Source organism: Nelumbo nucifera, chromosome 6 (assembly GCF_055504915.1).
Source record: "Nelumbo nucifera cultivar China Antique chromosome 6, China Antique-T2T, whole genome shotgun sequence".
Taxonomy (NCBI): Eukaryota; Viridiplantae; Streptophyta; class Magnoliopsida; order Proteales; family Nelumbonaceae; genus Nelumbo; species Nelumbo nucifera.
In genome coordinates, this window is record NC_142654.1 from 28165357 (window position 1) to 28183747 (window position 18391).

The following is an 18391-nucleotide window of genomic DNA, read 5'->3' on the forward strand; positions in this document are numbered from 1 at the left end:
AGATTTACACAGTTACAATGCTTAGAGCCAAACATGGATCACGTTGTGGCAGCTTCTGGACAATGGTTCAGAATTGCGTTATAGGAAGAGATTACACCTAATTCTCAATTTGGAGGGACTACTGAGTCTACAACGTTAATATATGGAAAACATGGTAATAAAGCCATATAGCAGTACCGACTTTCGAGTGTTTAACTGTTTATAACCAAATACATGGTGATAAAGCCCAACTGTGCAGAGAAACTTGTCCACCCAGACCCACTTGCGTCTCAGGAGATTTGTGCAGTTTGGCCGACGCCTCGACAGTGTCCAAGTGGAAGAACTTCTGATTCTTTTCTTGTCTACCTGTTTAGTATGTGCGGGTACACCGCATATCCACTTCCTCTTCTGCATTCTGGTAAAGTTGGTCTGGGCTCCATTACTTAAAATTCTCCAGGCTTGTGCTGCTACTGCTTGGAATTCAGGCTATTCAGAACTCAGCAGTGAACTCCATAGATAAGTCTCGGGCTTCCACATTATCTGATACTGGCTAAAAAGCCTGGAGCTAAAGGGCAACAGTGTCAAAGCTCTTGACGCACTGAACTCTAATCTTCCACTGCATGGGGCAATACGTGAATAGATTGCCATGTGCCAAATGATAGAACCAGCAACTTTCAACACCAAATATACATACTACATGACAAACCTATATTTTCAAAACCTAAGACAAGACTAACTATAGTTTTGAAAATAGTGACCTAAACAGAATTGAAGAAAGTGAAAGAGAATTAAGAAGAAAAGAAAACTTCTCAGGAGTTGTCGAATGAAAACCTGTAAACAAGGCAGGAGTTAGTCACACACTACATTTTCAGAGTTCCCGCTTGAACAATAACAAACCAATCAACTCCAAAGGAAAATGTTTTCTAATTCCACAGACCGCTGTTACAACTAACAGAAGCACCGCCAACTGTCATAATTTCATTTTGTTTCTTCTTTTCTGTTCCTTCTTTGTTGTTGGAATATGATTTAAAAATAAAAGAGGAGAATTTACTGCCATAGTAGAATATGCAACGATCATGTCTTCCTCAAAAGATATCCTAAAAGGATACCCAGCAAGCCCACAAGCACGACATAAAGGAATGAAACACCACTACGGTTTTTGTTGGCTTCACGCCTCAACAGATCCTGCACAGCCAAACCAAAGAATGATAATTTGTTCTCTGTAAACAAATAAAAGAGAAGATAGAATTATGCCATGCAAATTATTAGCTTATTCATCTTCATTGGATTTTGTAATTTGGACATGGTTTGCATGCTTGCTAGTATATATGCATAAATAAAGGAAATGCATTTAGCCATAAAATGAAAAAGGAAATGCATGTAACAAAAAACATAAAAATGCACAGATTCACATCTAAAGTGCAAAATGGCTGTTCTACACAAGTTTATGTACCAGAGCAATATACCACCATCTTCAGCCAGTTTACTGATTCTTCTACTCTAGAAGGCAACATCATTTTTTTTCTTGTGCACTTATGAAATGGTCATGTGATTAGTAGGATTACCCTAGGGATCATCTATGCAATAAGGCACCTCAATTGAATGCCATAAAAAAAGGCACTTTGTTGAGGCAACCATTTGCCCGTCATGGCTTATGGCCAAGGTTCAAAATATCGATACGCCCGATATGCTGGTATGGGCGTAACGGGCAAATCAATACAGCTTTTCATGCCTTTTTTTTTTGCAACCAGTTTAGGGCTCCTCCACCCCCTGAACCGGTCAGACCCCCGATACACCCACTGTAGGGGCGTACCGGAGGGGTCCCGGAATGATACGCATCGATACTTTGAACTTTGCTTATGGATTATTATAATATTATTACTAATGGCAACATATTATTACGATGTGTTTTAATACACCCTATCATATATTATGTATATTTTTTATGCTTTGTTTAATGATTTTACCATTAAATCATAAAAAATCCAAGGGTTTTAAGGAGAGAAAAAAGAAGGATAATGAATTCTCTCTTTTTTTTCCTACAATTTCTCCCCTCTCCTACATCAAATAGAAAAGGGTTTCCCCTTTTTTCCTTTTCTGTTTCCGTCACTCTTAAAAATTATTTTTAGAGCATAAAAACACAACCTTCTTTATTTGCTAAGAACCTTTTGACATGCAATTGCTCTATTAAATACTTACTATGTTATGATGTTATGTTTGAAATATTAAAAATAATTTACTTAAAATGCTATTGTCTTTAGATGTGATGATTTAGTACGTTTTGATAGGAAAACTAATGCTACTAGTAAAGAAGCATTACTATTTTTTGAATTTAAATGCATGCTGATTGGTATATAAAATTGGGAAACAAACCTAGAATTTAGGTTTTTCTTTGTAACTGTTAGAAAATATCAACCTATTCAAGGACCTCATCTAACAGCTTAAGCTTTTAGGTTGAATGGTTCTTTGAGATGGTATCAGAGCCACTTTTTACCAAGTGGTCTAGTGTTCAATCCTCATTACCCCCATTATAATTAAGTTTCAGCACAAGGTATGAGTGGGCCTGTGCTTGTTCACACTTCAAGCCCAATGGACTTTCGTGTGAGGGGGCATGTTAGAAAATATCAACCTATTCAAGGACCTCATCTAACAGCTTAAGCTTTTAGGTTGAATGGTTCTTTGAGAGTAACATTCCTTTTGCCTAGGCAATTAGGTGCCCCATTGTCACCTAGAATTGTGTAGACACTTTGGCAACCATATCTTAAAGATAAAATTTATCTAAAAATACCAGCACTCTTTGGAAGGAGTAATATGTTCCCTTTTCTCTTTTTCTTTAAACTACCACTGACCAAGAGGGGTAAAGTAATGTGGAGAGCCACAAGAGAAGCTATCCTTTGGTCAATTTGGAAACAAAGGAATGAGAGGATCTTTAGAGATGTTGGAAAATCTAAGGAAGAAGTCATTGATGTAATAACCATTAAAATTATCCACTGGCTGAAAACATTAGAGCTTTTCAGGGACTTCTCAATTGATGACATACTAAGAGGTTGGAGCGCAGTGGCAACTGGCAACTTCTGTTTCCTTGAAGGGTGAAGCTGAATTTTGACGGGAGCTCTTTAGGCAACCGGGGCCCTTCTGGAATAGGTGGAGACATGGAGTACTGACAGATGAAGAGGGCAGACTAATTGTTATGTTTTCAGGTACAATAGGAGTGGGTGATTCACTGAGAGCGGAGGTGATGGCTTTACTTCAAGGATTAAGATTGGCTAAGCAGTTGGGTCTTCATCAAGTTGAGGTAGAAGGGGATTCTAAGCTAGTAATTGGTTGGATTTAGTCACAAAGGTTGGGGGTCTGGGTCTATAGACAGCTCATGAGGGAAATAAATTGGTTAGCAAGGGAGATAGGGGTCTCTTTCAATTGGGTCCGAAGGTCAGCTAATGGGCAGTGCTGTAACCTAAGACCGTTTTTGGGGTCAGCACCCTTGTGTTAGGGTGGTTGACAGTTGTAATATTTTGTTAAATTAATTTAAATGAAAGTCACTGTTTCCTATTGAAAAAAAAAAAAAACTGACCAACATCATAATGGCCCCATAAGCTAGAAATCCAACCCTTTCACTTTCTAGAACATTGTTTAATAATGAAAAAAAAAAAAAAAAATCTCCCTCCAAAGATTACCACCTTAAATAAAGCAGCCTCCATCAACTGATTAATCAAAGTTATGTTCTTGATTGGCACATATACTACATCAGAACAAATAAGAAATCCTAAAAGCAGATAAATATACAAAGCCCTGAATTAAAACCCCAACCTGCTTGATTAACAAATACATCCTTAAAGAAGGCAAACCACTGCCCTCTCAGTTACTTTTGAGGATGTCAAACCATCTCCAACCTCACAGGACAAGATAAGAAATAACACCCCTAAAAGAAGGCAAGTCACTCTGAAGCTGCACCATAAATTAGAAAATAAACTGGAGCACATTCTTCAACCTCCAAAATGAGACATACTGGTCAGAATCTAATACTAGTAGCTAGTTTACATACCTCACAATGGCATTCTCATCAATTAATTTAGAAATACCTTCTCCACTAAACTAATTTATAGAATGCCAAATTTATTATTAGAAAAAAGGATAGTTTTCCATTTCAACTAACCTCAACAATTTGTTGTGTGCCATTTATATTATATGTTTAGAAAAAGGCTATTACCCAATGTTGGACCTAGCTATACTGGGAAGAGTGGACTATGTACAGACATATCCTTCAGCATTTTTTTTGCACCCCTAGCATTTATATGTTTCATCAGACATATAAAGAAACATAGGGTAAGTAGAAAATTCAACTAGAGATGGAATCATGTTCAAACTTCAAAACGATTTTGCATAAATTATCAAAATCAAAAGTCCAATTTGCTTTAAAATAAATAATATATTCAATACATTATTTTATATAGATACATGTGAAATGTAGTTGACATATAAAATCTAGATATTTTCTGACAAACAAAAAGGAATTTATTCACTGAAAAGAAAGAATAGAAAGCCCCAGGCATAAGACATTACATTTGATATATTTTACCTACTAAAAGTTTTCTTCTAATTCCCTATTGAGCAATGGGTGCCCATATATAGGACTCCACAAAATCTGCTCCTCTCTTCTCAAAGCACTGGTTGACCCTAATGTTTTAGCATTCAGCTTATCTGGTCTTAAACATAGTTCACATAATCTTCCCTCCCCATACTATTCTTCTACCCAAAAGTGTACTCTACTGTCATCCCATCCAAAAATTTTGTATATCTTACAGGGATGAAAGAAGATTGTCACAATAACATTACAAAGAAATATAATAAACAAAGGGATATATAAGATAATGATACAGAGTTGAGCAGCAGAACATCTTTATGAAATCAGACCATCTACATAGTCTAATAAAAGAGGAATGGGAAGCTTCTGAGCATATAAAAATATCACTTATTCGTGCAATGCTAAGATGATCATTAATCTGATGCACATAAGCAGAAGTTCAGAAACTTAAAAGATGAATTCCTTGTATGAAATCCCTCACCAATTCCTGACGAAGTTTGGTGCTCTGTTGAATAGCCAAAATTTTCTCCTCTGTGAGCTTTGAAATAAGAGCCTTTGCCTGAAAACAGACCAATTATCAGTCAAATCTGCAGTAACAATGCCACTTGACATAAACAAAGTAATTAACCCTCAAGCTCATATATATAAAAAAAGGCATGCTGTTCCAAAAATGTTAGTGTATAAACATCAGGAACTGGGAGAATGAGACACACAGTCCCATAACATGCACATACATAATCTGTCCCAAATCAGGACAAGTAGGGGCTTACTTGGATGACCTGTCAGATAACTCATATTTTTTTCCATGTACAAGAATGATGAGGCCAAGCTGAGTCATCAATAAACAAGGGGATCATGTAGGACCAATTGCTCTGATACCAATCTGATGTAGGAGTGTTGTGATCCAAGCTGGACTGGTAACAAATTTGAGAGAAACTGAAAAGTAAAGATGAGTGTAAGAGATCAGTTCCGAGGTTCAGAGTTGGGGGGCAAAAAGTAGGTCTAGAGAAGGGGGATGAAGGTTTGTTTAGGGTTATATGGCTGTATGAAGTTATCAGAAAACTAGCTTAGTGGTGGAATTCCTGCAATGTGCAGAAATTTCCAGAGAGAATATATAAAATAAAAAAAAAAATCAATGTTTTCAAGATTGGAATGGAATTTCTTTAGCGGATGATTCAGGTAAATGAATCAAAGAAGGAGATTGAATTTTGGAAGGGTTTTGAGAAGATTTGGCACAAAAAGATGAGGGTTCTCAAAATATGAAACTTTTGAGAACTGGAGTTTTTAGTGGGAAGTTTTGAAAACTGTTTTAATGAGATGAAAAGGAACCTAATATATGGCAGATGGCTAAATCAAACTTGGCTTTCACCAAGGTTTGATAGGGAAGATTTAGAGAAAGAATTTCCTCTCTCTATTCGATTAATGTTTTCCAGTTTAGTTACTAGAATTCAAAGTTGACATACAACTTTCTTCTCCAGATGACCTTTTTGATGCTTCGTACAACGTAAAAAAAGTACTTTTTCACACTTATGTTTGCCACACCAGACTTAATTTCAAAGGACTCTTATACCTATGTGTTATTGATACCAATGACCCCCACCCACCAACAGTAGACATGCAAGCAAAGCATTAGCATAAAACTCTATGCTTTGATCTACAATGTAATAGGGATGGACACGAACCGAGCTTTTCACAAGCTATTCGAGTTCAGCTCGTGAAAAGCTCAATTCGACTTGGTTTAAACCAAGCTTCAAGCCAAGCTTGAGACTAATGAAGCTCGGCTTGTGAGGCTTGCAAGCCTAATGGCCCTAATCGAGCTTATATTATATATAATATTTTTAACTTATATATATATAATAACAAATATTTTTTATAGATATAATTTTTCATTTTTTATATGCAATTTTTTTTTGTTTTTTATATGAAGCTTGGCTCACCATCGAGCTCGAGCCTGATATTTTTCTATCGAGATGAGTTCGAATAGCCAAATATCCGGCTTGGCTCAGCTTGGATCCACCCCTACAATGTAAAATCAATACACTGACCATGAAGGATCACATAAATAATATATTCGCCTCTAAATCATTGAAACCTTCATTCTTTAGAACAATAATGCAATAGAAATATCAACTAGAAATAAGTCTACCCCAATAGATGGATATAAATGCAAATCTACTCAATACTTATATAGTTTTATACAACAAATGGTCCATCCTGAGAAATAGTTCAAGTACCCTATGTTATTACAAGCTAATAAACTTCTTATGGTAGAACTTATTAGCAGAAAGAATGTTCTGAACTTTAAATTTTATGATCATAGTCTATGCTACATGGATACCTGTACAAGGTGTGAGAGGGGAGGGGGGTAAGGCAGCAGTGGGGGTCTACCTGAAAGACAGTAGATGACTTTGGGAGGAAAGAAGAGGAAGAAGAAAGGTTGCAGGGAGCTTTAATGGAGGTTGTAATGGAGATTAAGGACACAGTCCAACAAAACTTACGCAAGGAGAGGGTAATATATGTCTGAGGAAAGCTTCAAGTTTTCCCTATTTATAGAGAAAAGATCCTCAACAGAATAGAAAATACGTAATGAGAAAAGGAACTTTCCCCAAAGCGGGAAAGTCTATTATTATTCAGCTAGATCTAGGACAGAGAGGTCACAAGTATGGTTCAAAGTATCGATACGCCTGTTTCCATGTGACCAAGGTTCAAAGTATCGTATCTTTTGAAAAAGATACGGTCCGAAACGCCTGTTTCCATGTGTTTTGGACCCCCCAATTTTTTTTAATAATAAAAAATATCTTATAAGCTTCCCAAAAAACTAAACTTTGAAAAAAAAAACTAAAAAAAAAAAGTATGTATCAGCCGTTTCTAAGTACCGATACGGTACGACCGAAACTCGTATTATATCGATACTTTGAACCTTGGCCACAAGTAGGGTTTTGCCACGTGTCACTATAGAGATCCGAGATCCTACGGTCTGGGTTCTTGCCCTTCTCCTTGCTATCATGCTTTTGACATTTGCTTACATCATTAGGGGTGTTGATTTATCATCGCAATTCTTTTGGTGTGTTATAGTATTGCACTGTGGCATTCAGGTAATGAATTGTCAATTGTCATAGACCTTTGCGAGTACGTTATGCTGTTGTGCTGTAACACTTTGGCGATATGTCATTGCAACGTAGAGGATTACTACGATGTTAATGTTTGCAGTTAGCTCAGTTGTGTTTTGTGTTGTAAACAATGGTTTACTACGTCTCATAGTGAGTATGCCTGTTTGTTGTGATTTAACCACTAAGTGGGATTGCGTTGCTAGTCACCAAGCTTGGGTTTGTGATACAACGTGAGTGCGTTGTGGGCACACTCGAGTGTCTATAGCACACCCTCCATAGGATCTAAATCCATATACTTACACAAGGGTGCTGAGTTACATCACATACTTCAATTTTTAGTGTAAATTTCATATCATATCTAATGCCGTATCTTGTTGTGTCTTTGCGATATCTGAGTAACATAGACCATATTCTTTCAAAACTAAAAATTATCTTTCAGATTCCACAATTCCTACCCTATTATTAAAATATTGAACTAAACAATGAACTATGTGCAAACTCATAGCCTATGATGAACCATACCATGGACTGTAAGAACAATGATATAATATTAATACAACAATAATCGCAATTATTTAAAGATTCCACCATTCCCCATCCAAGAAAAGGGGGAAGATGCTTTGGAGATGCAGAAGGGTTGTCATTCTATGGGCAGTTTGGGAAGAAAGGAACATGAGAATTGAGAATATTCAAGGAAAAGGCTAGAACTAAAGATGCCTTAATTGAGAATATCACATGGTGTCACATTGGGGAAAAACAATGCCCATATTTGAACAATTATTAGTGGAAGATATTTTAAGGGGATGACAACATATTGCAGCTTTGTCTACAGTTAGAAGCACCATCAAACTTCTTTGGGCTCCCGCCACATACAAACTTCATAAAATTGGACTTTGACAGATGCAGCTTGGGCAACCCTGGAGTGTCTGGTATCGGAGGAGTTTTTAGAGACTATGAAGACAGTGTAATTATGGCAATTGACTAAAGACCTATTGCTTATGGAAACTCAATCAAAACAGAATTGTATGCAGTACTCCAGGGGCTAGGACTAGAGAAGATGCTAAATTACAAGGATTTAATTGTGAAAGGAGACTCAAAAGATAATTATTGAATGTCTTAAGCACAACAAACCATGAACATGGCAGTATAGGCATAAACTAAGGGAAGTCAGACAACTGCAAAGGGGGCTGAGAACAATATTCGATTGCACACATAGATCAGCAAATGGAGTGGCAGATTCACTTGCAAGACAATGTATGAACGGAGACCAACTATATTGGAGAACCACTTAAACAGATGATGAAGGCTTATGTAACTAAAAAAGCAAAAAAGGTTAAGCATGGGCGAGACTGAAGGAAAATACAAGAAGGATTGTGGGATGCTGAGGAATAGCCTGTACTATAAATACTACCCATTCTTTTCCCAACTTAAAAAAAAATTTCAACATACTGATCAGGGAAAAAAAAACTTAGCATCACGAAGTAGTTGCAAGTTCAAAAAACTACCCAAGTAAAAGTGTATTATCTAAAATTCCCTGAAAGAAAACTTACCTCTGAAGATTTATCTTGAGACTCAGAATATGCTCCAGAAACCTGTAAGCATGGTTATATAGACCTGTTATCAATCTGCTTCTAAAAATTCTGATTGCACTCCAGGCAACAAGTTGTATAAAAACAATTTGCATGATAGATAGAAATATTAAAGAACATTAACCTTTGGTAAAACATGAAGAATAAAAATTAAAATTACTCACAGCAGCAAATTCAGAAGTATTAAAGTTCCCATTATCTGATATAGAAGCCCTTGGGGAAGAGCCTTCCTCAGATCCTTCTGGAACTGGTGATGGTGGTTGAGGAGGAGAAACATAAACAACTCTCAATTTACATTCCTCAACGAGATTTCCTGATTCCTTGTTGAACTAAATAAAACCAATCCCATAGATTAAAACTCTTATGCATTACACCATCTAATTCTCACAAAAAAAAATTGCACTAAATATGATTACATGCATTGATTATTACCACTTCTGGGTTAATATCCTTAGGAGTAGCACCAGGACTTGCAATTACGCTCTGAAGGAGAAACTTGTCCTTGCATTGCATGTCAGGGGGAGCTTCGCGCTGTGCTTGCATGGTAACTGACCAACAATAATAACAGTAAACGTGAGTGGCTAATTAATCAAAACAATTACAGTGTGTTTGTCTGAGAGAGAGAGAGACCTATAACATCGCATGTTGATCGAGGCAATACAATTCCGGTGTTTGGACGAACACAGTACTTCTTTGGATTCGTCGTCTTCACCTGAAAATCAGAAATTCTACATTCAGGTATCAAGACATGCAAGAAGTTCAAAATTGACCGATTTCTTACCATAAATATCACACATTTTCAAAGGAAGTTAAATTGCCAAAATAACCGAAAATAAATAGATAAATTAAGAAGATATAAGAACAACGAAGAGAATAAAGAACAATTTTTTATTGTTAAGATCATCGCCTTGTTTCGGGTGGTGCATTCTATCTCGGGAAAAAATGATTAAATGGAATTACCTTGAAAGCAACATAGTTATCCGTCTTATTCGATAGTTGAAGCGAACATGAGATCTGCTTCTTCAGTTCGACTTCTCGTGACGAAAAAACAAAAACAAAACAATTAAAATCATCAAACCTTATAGATTAAAAAGAGGAAGGGCAGATCTACAAATGCAAAATCTTTAGAGCTCCCAAAAGAAATAGTTAAAGAAAACAACAAAGCGAGATGAACTTACAGGGAAACTTGAGCTCCTGAGGCTCAATGCCGAGAAACTCTCCTGAATTCATACCGCAGGATCGTTGTTGATCAAAACCGCAAGGAGTACCGATTTCTCGATGTTGAAAAACGGCCTTTAAGCGGGTAAGTTAGAACCTGGCGAAGATCTGGAACTGAGAAACTGGTTTCCCGGCAACCACAACCAGCCTGAAACCAGAGAAATTCGAGAAACTCTGAAGACCTGAGGGATCTGGAATTGTTGTTAATTAAAATCTGTTTTTTTCCCTGGTTTTCTTGGGAGAATGAGATGTTTTAAAAGCGAAGAATGAACATTGCAGCAAAGTAACGTCGTGGGACAGTCCTCTCTCTCTCTCTCTCTCTCTCTCGTGTTTCATTTTGTTCTTTTATTTGTTGTTGCTTTGCTGTGTATGGTACGGGCAGCATTGAATAGGTACCTGACGATCCCACCAAAGAGATCAACGGCCTGAAATCAGTACCATGGGCGATCCGAACCGTCCAATTCCGCCTTACATCTCATTGGACAAGTAATTAAGATTCTCAGAAAAAGGGATTGAAAATCTGGACCCATTCAATCGAGGACGAGACGTCCCTCGCCGGCCGCTTAAACGAGGGTGTTTTGGCCATTTCGTTATTTGAATTTGAGAAAGTTGTGCGATCAAATGAAATTCACCACTTTTTGAGTGTTACTTTAAAATGGTGGAAGTGCTCTTTTTGACGGTAGATAACAAAGCCACGTCACTACATTCCGAGGAATCTTCTTTGAAAGAAGCATTCCCGCCTTTCTGAAAAGGAAAGGAAGTTTTGATGTAGGTTATTGTTGATGGGCCTTTCCCAAGGGATAAGGAACTTGAGATATGTCCCACTATAAAAATATCTCTCTGATTGTGTCGATCAGAATTCAGATCGGATAGATGTAGTTAGTGAAAAGATTCTTGAGCTAAAAGAAAGGATTTACTTGTGGGACCAATCCTCAAGATGGTCATCAGCATCTATGGTTCTCATTATTGTATAAATCATCCAAACATAATTAGGTATGAATGATGTCATGACCTTTTTTGGTGCTATGTGCCTATGTCATTTCTCTTTTAATAGAAATGGCACCACCAATTGAATAACTGAATGTTTTGAGTCCGGTTCATTTCAAAGTTGAGTTGGGATCTCTTCCAAACAAAACAACCGTATTGTTCCAACACTATCTATTTTCTTTACACATCTCGTCATTAGAGTCTGGCTTTCACTCTGTATTAACAGATTTTTTTAAGGCCCAAGCCCGAGCCCAACCCTCATAAAAAGTTTGAAACTCGGGCCTAAGTCTGAGCATAAAATTTAGCCCATGCTGTTATTACTGCTGAAGCGGCTGAATAGAGAGAGAGAGAGAGAAATTATAATAAAAAATGTATATATTAAATTATAAATATATATTTTAATAAATATTATATTATTTATATATTTTATATAATATATAAATATACACATTATGTATTTTATAAAATATATAATGCTGAATCGGATTGGATTTTTTTAACAAATCCTGAGCCCGGGCCAAAACACAGTCGAACTTATTGTGTTAGGCCTGAGATCAGACCCGCGGGCCTAATTACATGACCAACCCCGACCGGGGTGCGGGCCGGGCCATTAGGTTACCCGGCCCATAAACAGATCTACTCGTCATAAGATTAGGACCCACTATATATGACGTGATCGTAAATCATCATGTTGAAATACATTGGGATGTTATTTTGATTGGATGGAGATCGGGATGTGTTTTGTATAGAAGATTGGGATATGATTTATGATACAAAAAAATCAAAATTCAATCAATCTTATTAAACAATATTATATCGTTATATAGGGAAAATTATAGTAAAAATACTATGTATTTCATTTAATGGATTAATATTTCATAAGATATAGGAAAATTATAGTTTGTTCCAGCTCAACATTTAAAATGATGTTGGGTATGTTTGAAACCGTTTACGTTTATTGAAAAAATAGTGCCACTTTAGCGTCATATCAGTATGATGCGCAATAAACGTTTTTTGGCTTCAAACTCACTGTTTGGTACGTGCATTTATTAAAAAAACGCAAATAAACGTTTATGCGTTTATTTTTCTTGGTTTTTGTGAAAATAATTGTTGGGGGAAGTGAAAATTTCTCACTTCCTTCAATGCCTGGCGTTTCATGAAACGAGGCATTGACATGGAGCATATGTGTCTGCTGACGTGTCGCCCAAAGGTGGTGATCCAATGCAACCCAGATCTACCATACTAAAGGCGGTTATCTTCCTCACTTCGATAACCTAGTTTTAAAGCATCAAAGAGAAAGTCTTTCACTGCCAGAGGAGAACACCAGGATACTTCAGTCCAGCGACGATCGGAGAGAGGATTCTTCGCCGGAGGGAGGAGCAGCTGCCGCCGGTAAGGTCTTTGTTTTCTCCCTATTTTCTTTCTGATTTCTCTTTGTTTTCTCTTTTCTCCTCACTTTCAACAATATCTCTGTTTTCTTTGAATCAAAGCGAGTGTTGCCGCAGCTGGATTTTTTAGAGAGAGAGGGAGAGAGTGTTTCTCGTATCTTTGATTTATATCTCTGGTTTGCCGCCGATATGTTCTCTGAGATCTATTCTCGTCAGTTATTGTTTTCTATTTTTTGTCTGTTATTTTGAGGTAGCATTTAGCTAAAGATTTGAGAAATTAAATGTATGTATTTGTGACACAGAGGTTGCCTAGCTTGTATGTGTTTGAGAAAATAAATTTATGTGTTGGAGAAAACAAATGTATGTGTTTCCAAGAGATAGAAACCCAGTTCTGAAACACGAAAAAAAAAAAAAAAAAAAAACTCTGAATTAGAGTTACCCAGCTCTATTTGTCCTATAGTTGTGCCAACGAGCAACATTGGCTAGCTACCCGCAAAATGTGGTTTGTAGTTTGTACCAAGCATTAGATGCAGCATGGAATGCAGATATGACTATGTGGATCTCATCCAAGCATTGGTTGTATCTGCTGTCAACCTAAGTTAAAGAAAGAATAATCAGGATGATGCTTTTAAGTTAAAAAGATTTTAGGTGGATACACCAAGTAACCAATATTTTTGGTGGTGGAGAAGTGTGGAAGTCAATTAAGGAGAAGGTAAATTCGAGGACCAAATTTTCATGGTTGACCGGGAAATTATGATTTTTGGCCAAGAAAAAGAATATGAGGAAGCTCCTTGCACTGAATAAAATGAATTGACAAGAAATTCAATTCTATCAAACTTTAAGTTGTAACTTGTAAGAAAGTAATACCAACGATTGATTAAACCAATTAATGTTAAATTGAATCATGTATAATAATTTGATTCACCAGCCCATCCACTAATTAGGAACCAACTGAACTATGGCTTGGCAAATATGAAACACTGTTGACCTGTTTTGATGGACATGGGTCAAAAGTGGTAAGAAATAATTTATTCATAACTTTAACTTAACACGGGTCAAAAGTGGAGGATCCTGATTGTGGTATGTTCTTATTTATTTTACATAGTTCCCATGAAAGTGTCACACTGAAACATCATATGGCTGTTTTTTGAAACGCCCCATTAAACAGCATAAAATGGAAAAACGTTTATTGTTGTTGAAGTGTAAAGGGGCCCAAATTAAACTTAACCAAACAACAAAGTGAAAAACGTTTAAAGTGGGCGTTTATCAGATAAACATTTTTTTAATAAACGCCCACCCAATAAACATAAATGGAACCAAACACATACGTTGTAAGTTGGTTCAAAAACTTACAAAACTCTGACTATCATCATGTAATCAGAGGTTTATATGATAGTTGCCAATATGGGACTTTTAATCCATACTAGACAAAGCAAAAAACCTATAATAAAATTGCCTTTAATGTTGGATTATTTGAAAATAAAAAAATGGGTTTTCAGTTTCCCTCGCACTCCCTCTATCTTTCGATCTCCCTCCCATTCTCTCACTCTCACAACCGTCTTTCTCTGCTCAACGATTGTATGATTTGAAAAAAAGGTTTTACATTATCTCTGTCAGTCTTTCTCGTTCTCTCCCTCTCTATCAATCTATCATCTGTTCTCCCTCAGTCTCTCTCATTTTGTTTCTTGGTTAATCTCTCTCTCTCTCTCTCTCTCTCTCCCTTAATCTCTATCATTTTCTCGACTTCTCTAATATTCCCTCTCTCACTATATTTTTATTTTTTTACACACTTATATGGTATTAATTAGACTGTATTAAAGAACATAAAACCAATTTGGTATGGTTCTAACTTCCTTAGCCAAATTTGATAAAAAATCACAAGAAACTCTTGGTTATGAAATTTACACCAACTTGATAAAAGTTTATAATTTGATTATACAAGTAGTTGGTCTTATGTTCTATTATATGGTATGATTAATACATTATTAAATGTGTAAGAAAAATAAAAAAATAAAGAACGATATAGGGAATGGAAGAGAAGCTAAAAAAGAATGATAGAGATTGAGGGAGAATGAGAGATTGAGCAAGAATGAGAATAAGAGATATTGAAGAAGAACGATAGATTGACACATACATACACACTAAAACACAAAGATTGACAAAGATGATGTAAACATAGAAACCGAAAACCATTTTTTGTTTACTTTCAAATCATATAATCGTTAAGCAGAGAGAGACAATTGTGATAGTAAGAGAGTGGGAGGGAGATCGAAAGACAGATGGAGTAGGCGGGAAATTGAAAACCTTTTTTTTTTTTCAAATAATCCAACATTAAGGGCAATTTCATTATAAGCTTTTTGTCGTGCCCAACATGGGTTAAGAGTATTATGTTAGCAACAACCACATAAGACTCTGATGACATGGCAAGGGTTTTTATAATTTGAATGTACAATGGTTGTTGGTTTCTGAACCATTATATAGCTTAATTTTAAATGTTGAACTGACTCATATTATAATTTTTTCCCTAAGATATATTTATCATTAAGGTGTCATTGTAACTTTATTATTGGTTCACTCACATTTAATTTATATTTCAACAATTCTCATAAAATGCACTATACATTTTGCCTTTGAATGTGATGACAATTGTCGGCATTAGATGACTTGACTGAACCTGGCCAAATTACAAGGTAAACTCAATCCTAATATGTAAATTCAAACCGGAGAAAATTTGAAGATCAATAAAACACATTCCAACCCTCTACCAATTTGATCCAAAGTTCGTCGGTCAGGACAAGCCCATGCTCACACCATTCCAACAGCCTATTATAACCTTGCATTTGGAATATCTATTCATGAAATAAAGTACTAAGTAGAGAGATATCCCAATACAAGGCTATAAAGGTTATTTGGAACGGGCTTTACCTTGACTAAAGCCGAACTTCTTAATACAACACCGCACACTTAGTAGGTCGTAGGATTATTGTATTTTATTGGCAGGTGATCCGGACTCGAAAGTCGGACTTGGTCCGGGTCAATAGTTACGCTCCATCGAGGGTCGATGGCTCGACGCGTCAGGATTACCGAACTATGCAGAAAAGTCCATTTGAAAATTGAAAGCCGCAAAAGTTGATGATCTCAAAAGAAAAATGATAGTTTTTTCCCACGTGAAAATTTCAACGGCATAACTGGGTGGAAGTTCGATCTGCATCCAACCACTCCAACAACCGAATCCGACCGGGGAGTGATTTGAGCAAACCACATTCAGTACGGGCACACCCCCGAATAATGAAAAAGACAAAGACGACCTTCTTTTTAACTTTTATCATATTGTACGGTCAGGGGTTTCTTTGTCTTTTTATCAGAGATGAGAATCTGCCGAAATCAAGTTCAAAATTTGCGGTAGTGGGATATAAAGTGAGTGGAATAAAGTTGATGAAAAAAGTGAATTTCAAAATTTGCCGTTAGGTAAGTTGAAATCAACCAAATTCTGCCAACCCTCAAATTTGATATTGTGGTGGACCGGTGGCTTTCCAAATTTGAAATTTAAATATAAAATATGTGGGACATATTTGGGTAAAAGAAGGGATAAAAAGAATGACGGATTCGAGTTCAAGAACAAAGTGATTTTATTGGTAACATTTCAATTTCATAAATATTTGCTTAGATTTACAAAATTAAATAATCATTTAAGGGGGTTTCAACCTTTGAGGGTTGTGTTTTGTGATTGTTCCCATATTTCATTTGGTTTATAAATGCAATGTTTTTTTTATATATATATATATATTTTAAAGGACTACACAAGAACTCAAGAAGATAGCCCATCCCCCAATTCAAGTGCAGACAGGATTCGATCCCAAGTTTCCGCTAACATTAGCAGAAAACCTTATCAATCAGTTAATTGGCACCTTGCAAAATACAACCTATTTCAATGCAGTTTTATTTCTTTGATGTAACATGGCATGGCAATAGTATGATGTGTCTCATACACCGATAATGTATGACCGTATAATAAAAAATAGACAATAAAAGTACATGTACACATGATAAAAGTATTATGGCACTTGGGATCTATCGCTAACTTTGGCATGAACATTGGCATATTCACTTATGATTAATTACGTAGTAAGTGATACATGGCCCAGTGAACATCAGATTTGGGTTCATAGCAGCGTTCAAAAATAAACCGCAAATAAAACAACCTCTTTTGCATTGTGTGGTTAAAAAAATGTCATTTTTCACAAAGAAGAAAGGACCATTTTAGAACCGTGAGCCGGTTACCACCTAAAGAGGTTATTCTATTCAAGGTTCATTTTTCGAATCACATTATGCGGGCATTGATTGTATGATTCATGTGTACATGTGCTTGCACCATATCATGCTTACATCAACAAGCCATGTTTCCTCACTAGCAAAGTGATAAAAAGTTTCATTCAAAAAGATGCCATTTTGCTGGTTTTGAAAGTGTGGATTATTGGTTCCAAGATTCAAAGTATCGATATACTGAAAGGGGTGTATCGGGAGACTTTGAACTTTGTGTAATACTTTCTTTTTTTAGTTTTTTTTTTCTAAAGGCTATGTTTGGTTTTAGTATAAAGTTTTTACGATGTAAAAATACATTAATTGAAAAGTGAATGGATCAATTTAAATATAATGAACCGTTAAAGTGAAAAATGTATAATTAGTGCATGTAAAAAATTATATCATCAATTTTCGAAGTAAAACTTACACTACAAACAAATGTGAACAAAATCAAAACGAAGTGTAAAATTTATCTCAATTCTCATTTAAACTGGAAAACAAATGCAACCTTGACAAACAGTAATGACTTTGGAACAACTACCAACCAAACACGTTCCAGCACCCTCCCAACTCCCACAACCTGATGTCAAGTTTAGCTAATCCATTCCCTACAAAGTTTATTCATCATTTAAGTATTTATATGTTCAAAGCTCAGGAGAGATGATCGTGTCCTGGTCCAGTACTGAGCATCTAATATTAATATCATGGGTTGGAAAGCGAATCGATATTTTATAAAAACTATATACGTTAATAAGTAACAAAGGGGATGTAGCTCAGATGGTAGAGCGCTCGCTTAGCATGCGAGAGGTACGGGGATCGATACCCCGCATCTCCAATTTTTTATATAAAACTTCATTTATTTTGCATAAATTTGACAGGCCTGGCCATACTAATACATCAGCAGCTAGACAATGGTGGAAATGCGAAGTTGGTGCCTAATGCCTTGGTGGATCAGAGACGGTTACTGCAGTAACAAGGACAGCTCTTCGATTATGCAGCCACAAGCTTCAAACTATAAAACAATGGATGGCATCCTATAGCTGCTGTGGATGGGGGTCGAATCATTTTATTTGCCAATTCTCCTACAGGCCTTTTTTTTTTTTTTAATGAATTCTCCTACATGACCTCTGGATTTCGAAACTTACTGGCAATTTTTTATGTAAACTGGGAGGCGCCATGGCTGCATCATGTACCACTCGCACTTCCAAATTTCCCAACTGGAAGGGCTGGCTGCGT

At 36.3% G+C, this 18391-nt stretch overlaps 1 protein-coding gene and 1 non-coding gene across 3 annotated transcripts; one reads left to right on the top strand and one right to left on the bottom strand.

Annotated features, from left to right (window-relative positions):
- Positions 1-24: 24 nt before the first annotated feature.
- Positions 25-10805, bottom strand: LOC104598535 (vesicle-associated protein 1-2). 2 transcript variants are annotated; one of them, XR_016077302.1, is made up of 9 exons: positions 10439-10805; positions 10221-10291; positions 9891-9972; positions 9693-9808; positions 9425-9589; positions 9222-9263; positions 5332-5497; positions 5043-5120; positions 25-1164 (listed from the first exon to the last, which is right to left on the bottom strand). XR_016077302.1 is itself a non-coding variant. In XM_010260653.3 (8 exons), exons 1-8 carry the CDS (start codon positions 10488-10490, stop codon positions 1054-1056), a joined length of 717 nt encoding a protein of 238 aa, XP_010258955.1. In that variant the 5' UTR covers positions 10491-10805; the 3' UTR covers positions 25-1053. The 2 variants fall into 2 exon arrangements, 1 of the variants encoding a protein (XP_010258955.1); XM_010260653.3 differs by lacking the exon at positions 5332-5497.
- A 7112-nt stretch (positions 10806-17917) lies between these two features.
- TRNAA-AGC (transfer RNA alanine (anticodon AGC)) lies at positions 17918-17990 on the top strand. Its single transcript has one exon. It is a non-coding gene; the product is annotated as a tRNA-Ala (tRNA).
- Positions 17991-18391: the final 401 nt, after the last annotated feature.

Coding starts and splice junctions, on each gene's coding strand:
- LOC104598535 (XM_010260653.3), bottom strand. CDS start 10,490: ATGAATTCAGGAGAGTTTCTCGGCATTGAGCCTCAGGAGCTCAAGTTT. Junction 9,973..10,220: donor ATAACTATGTTGCTTTCAAG/GTAATTCCATTT, acceptor TCTGATTTTCAG/GTGAAGACGACGAATCCAAA. Junction 9,264..9,424: donor ATACTTCTGAATTTGCTGCT/GTGAGTAATTTT, acceptor CCATGCTTACAG/GTTTCTGGAGCATATTCTGA.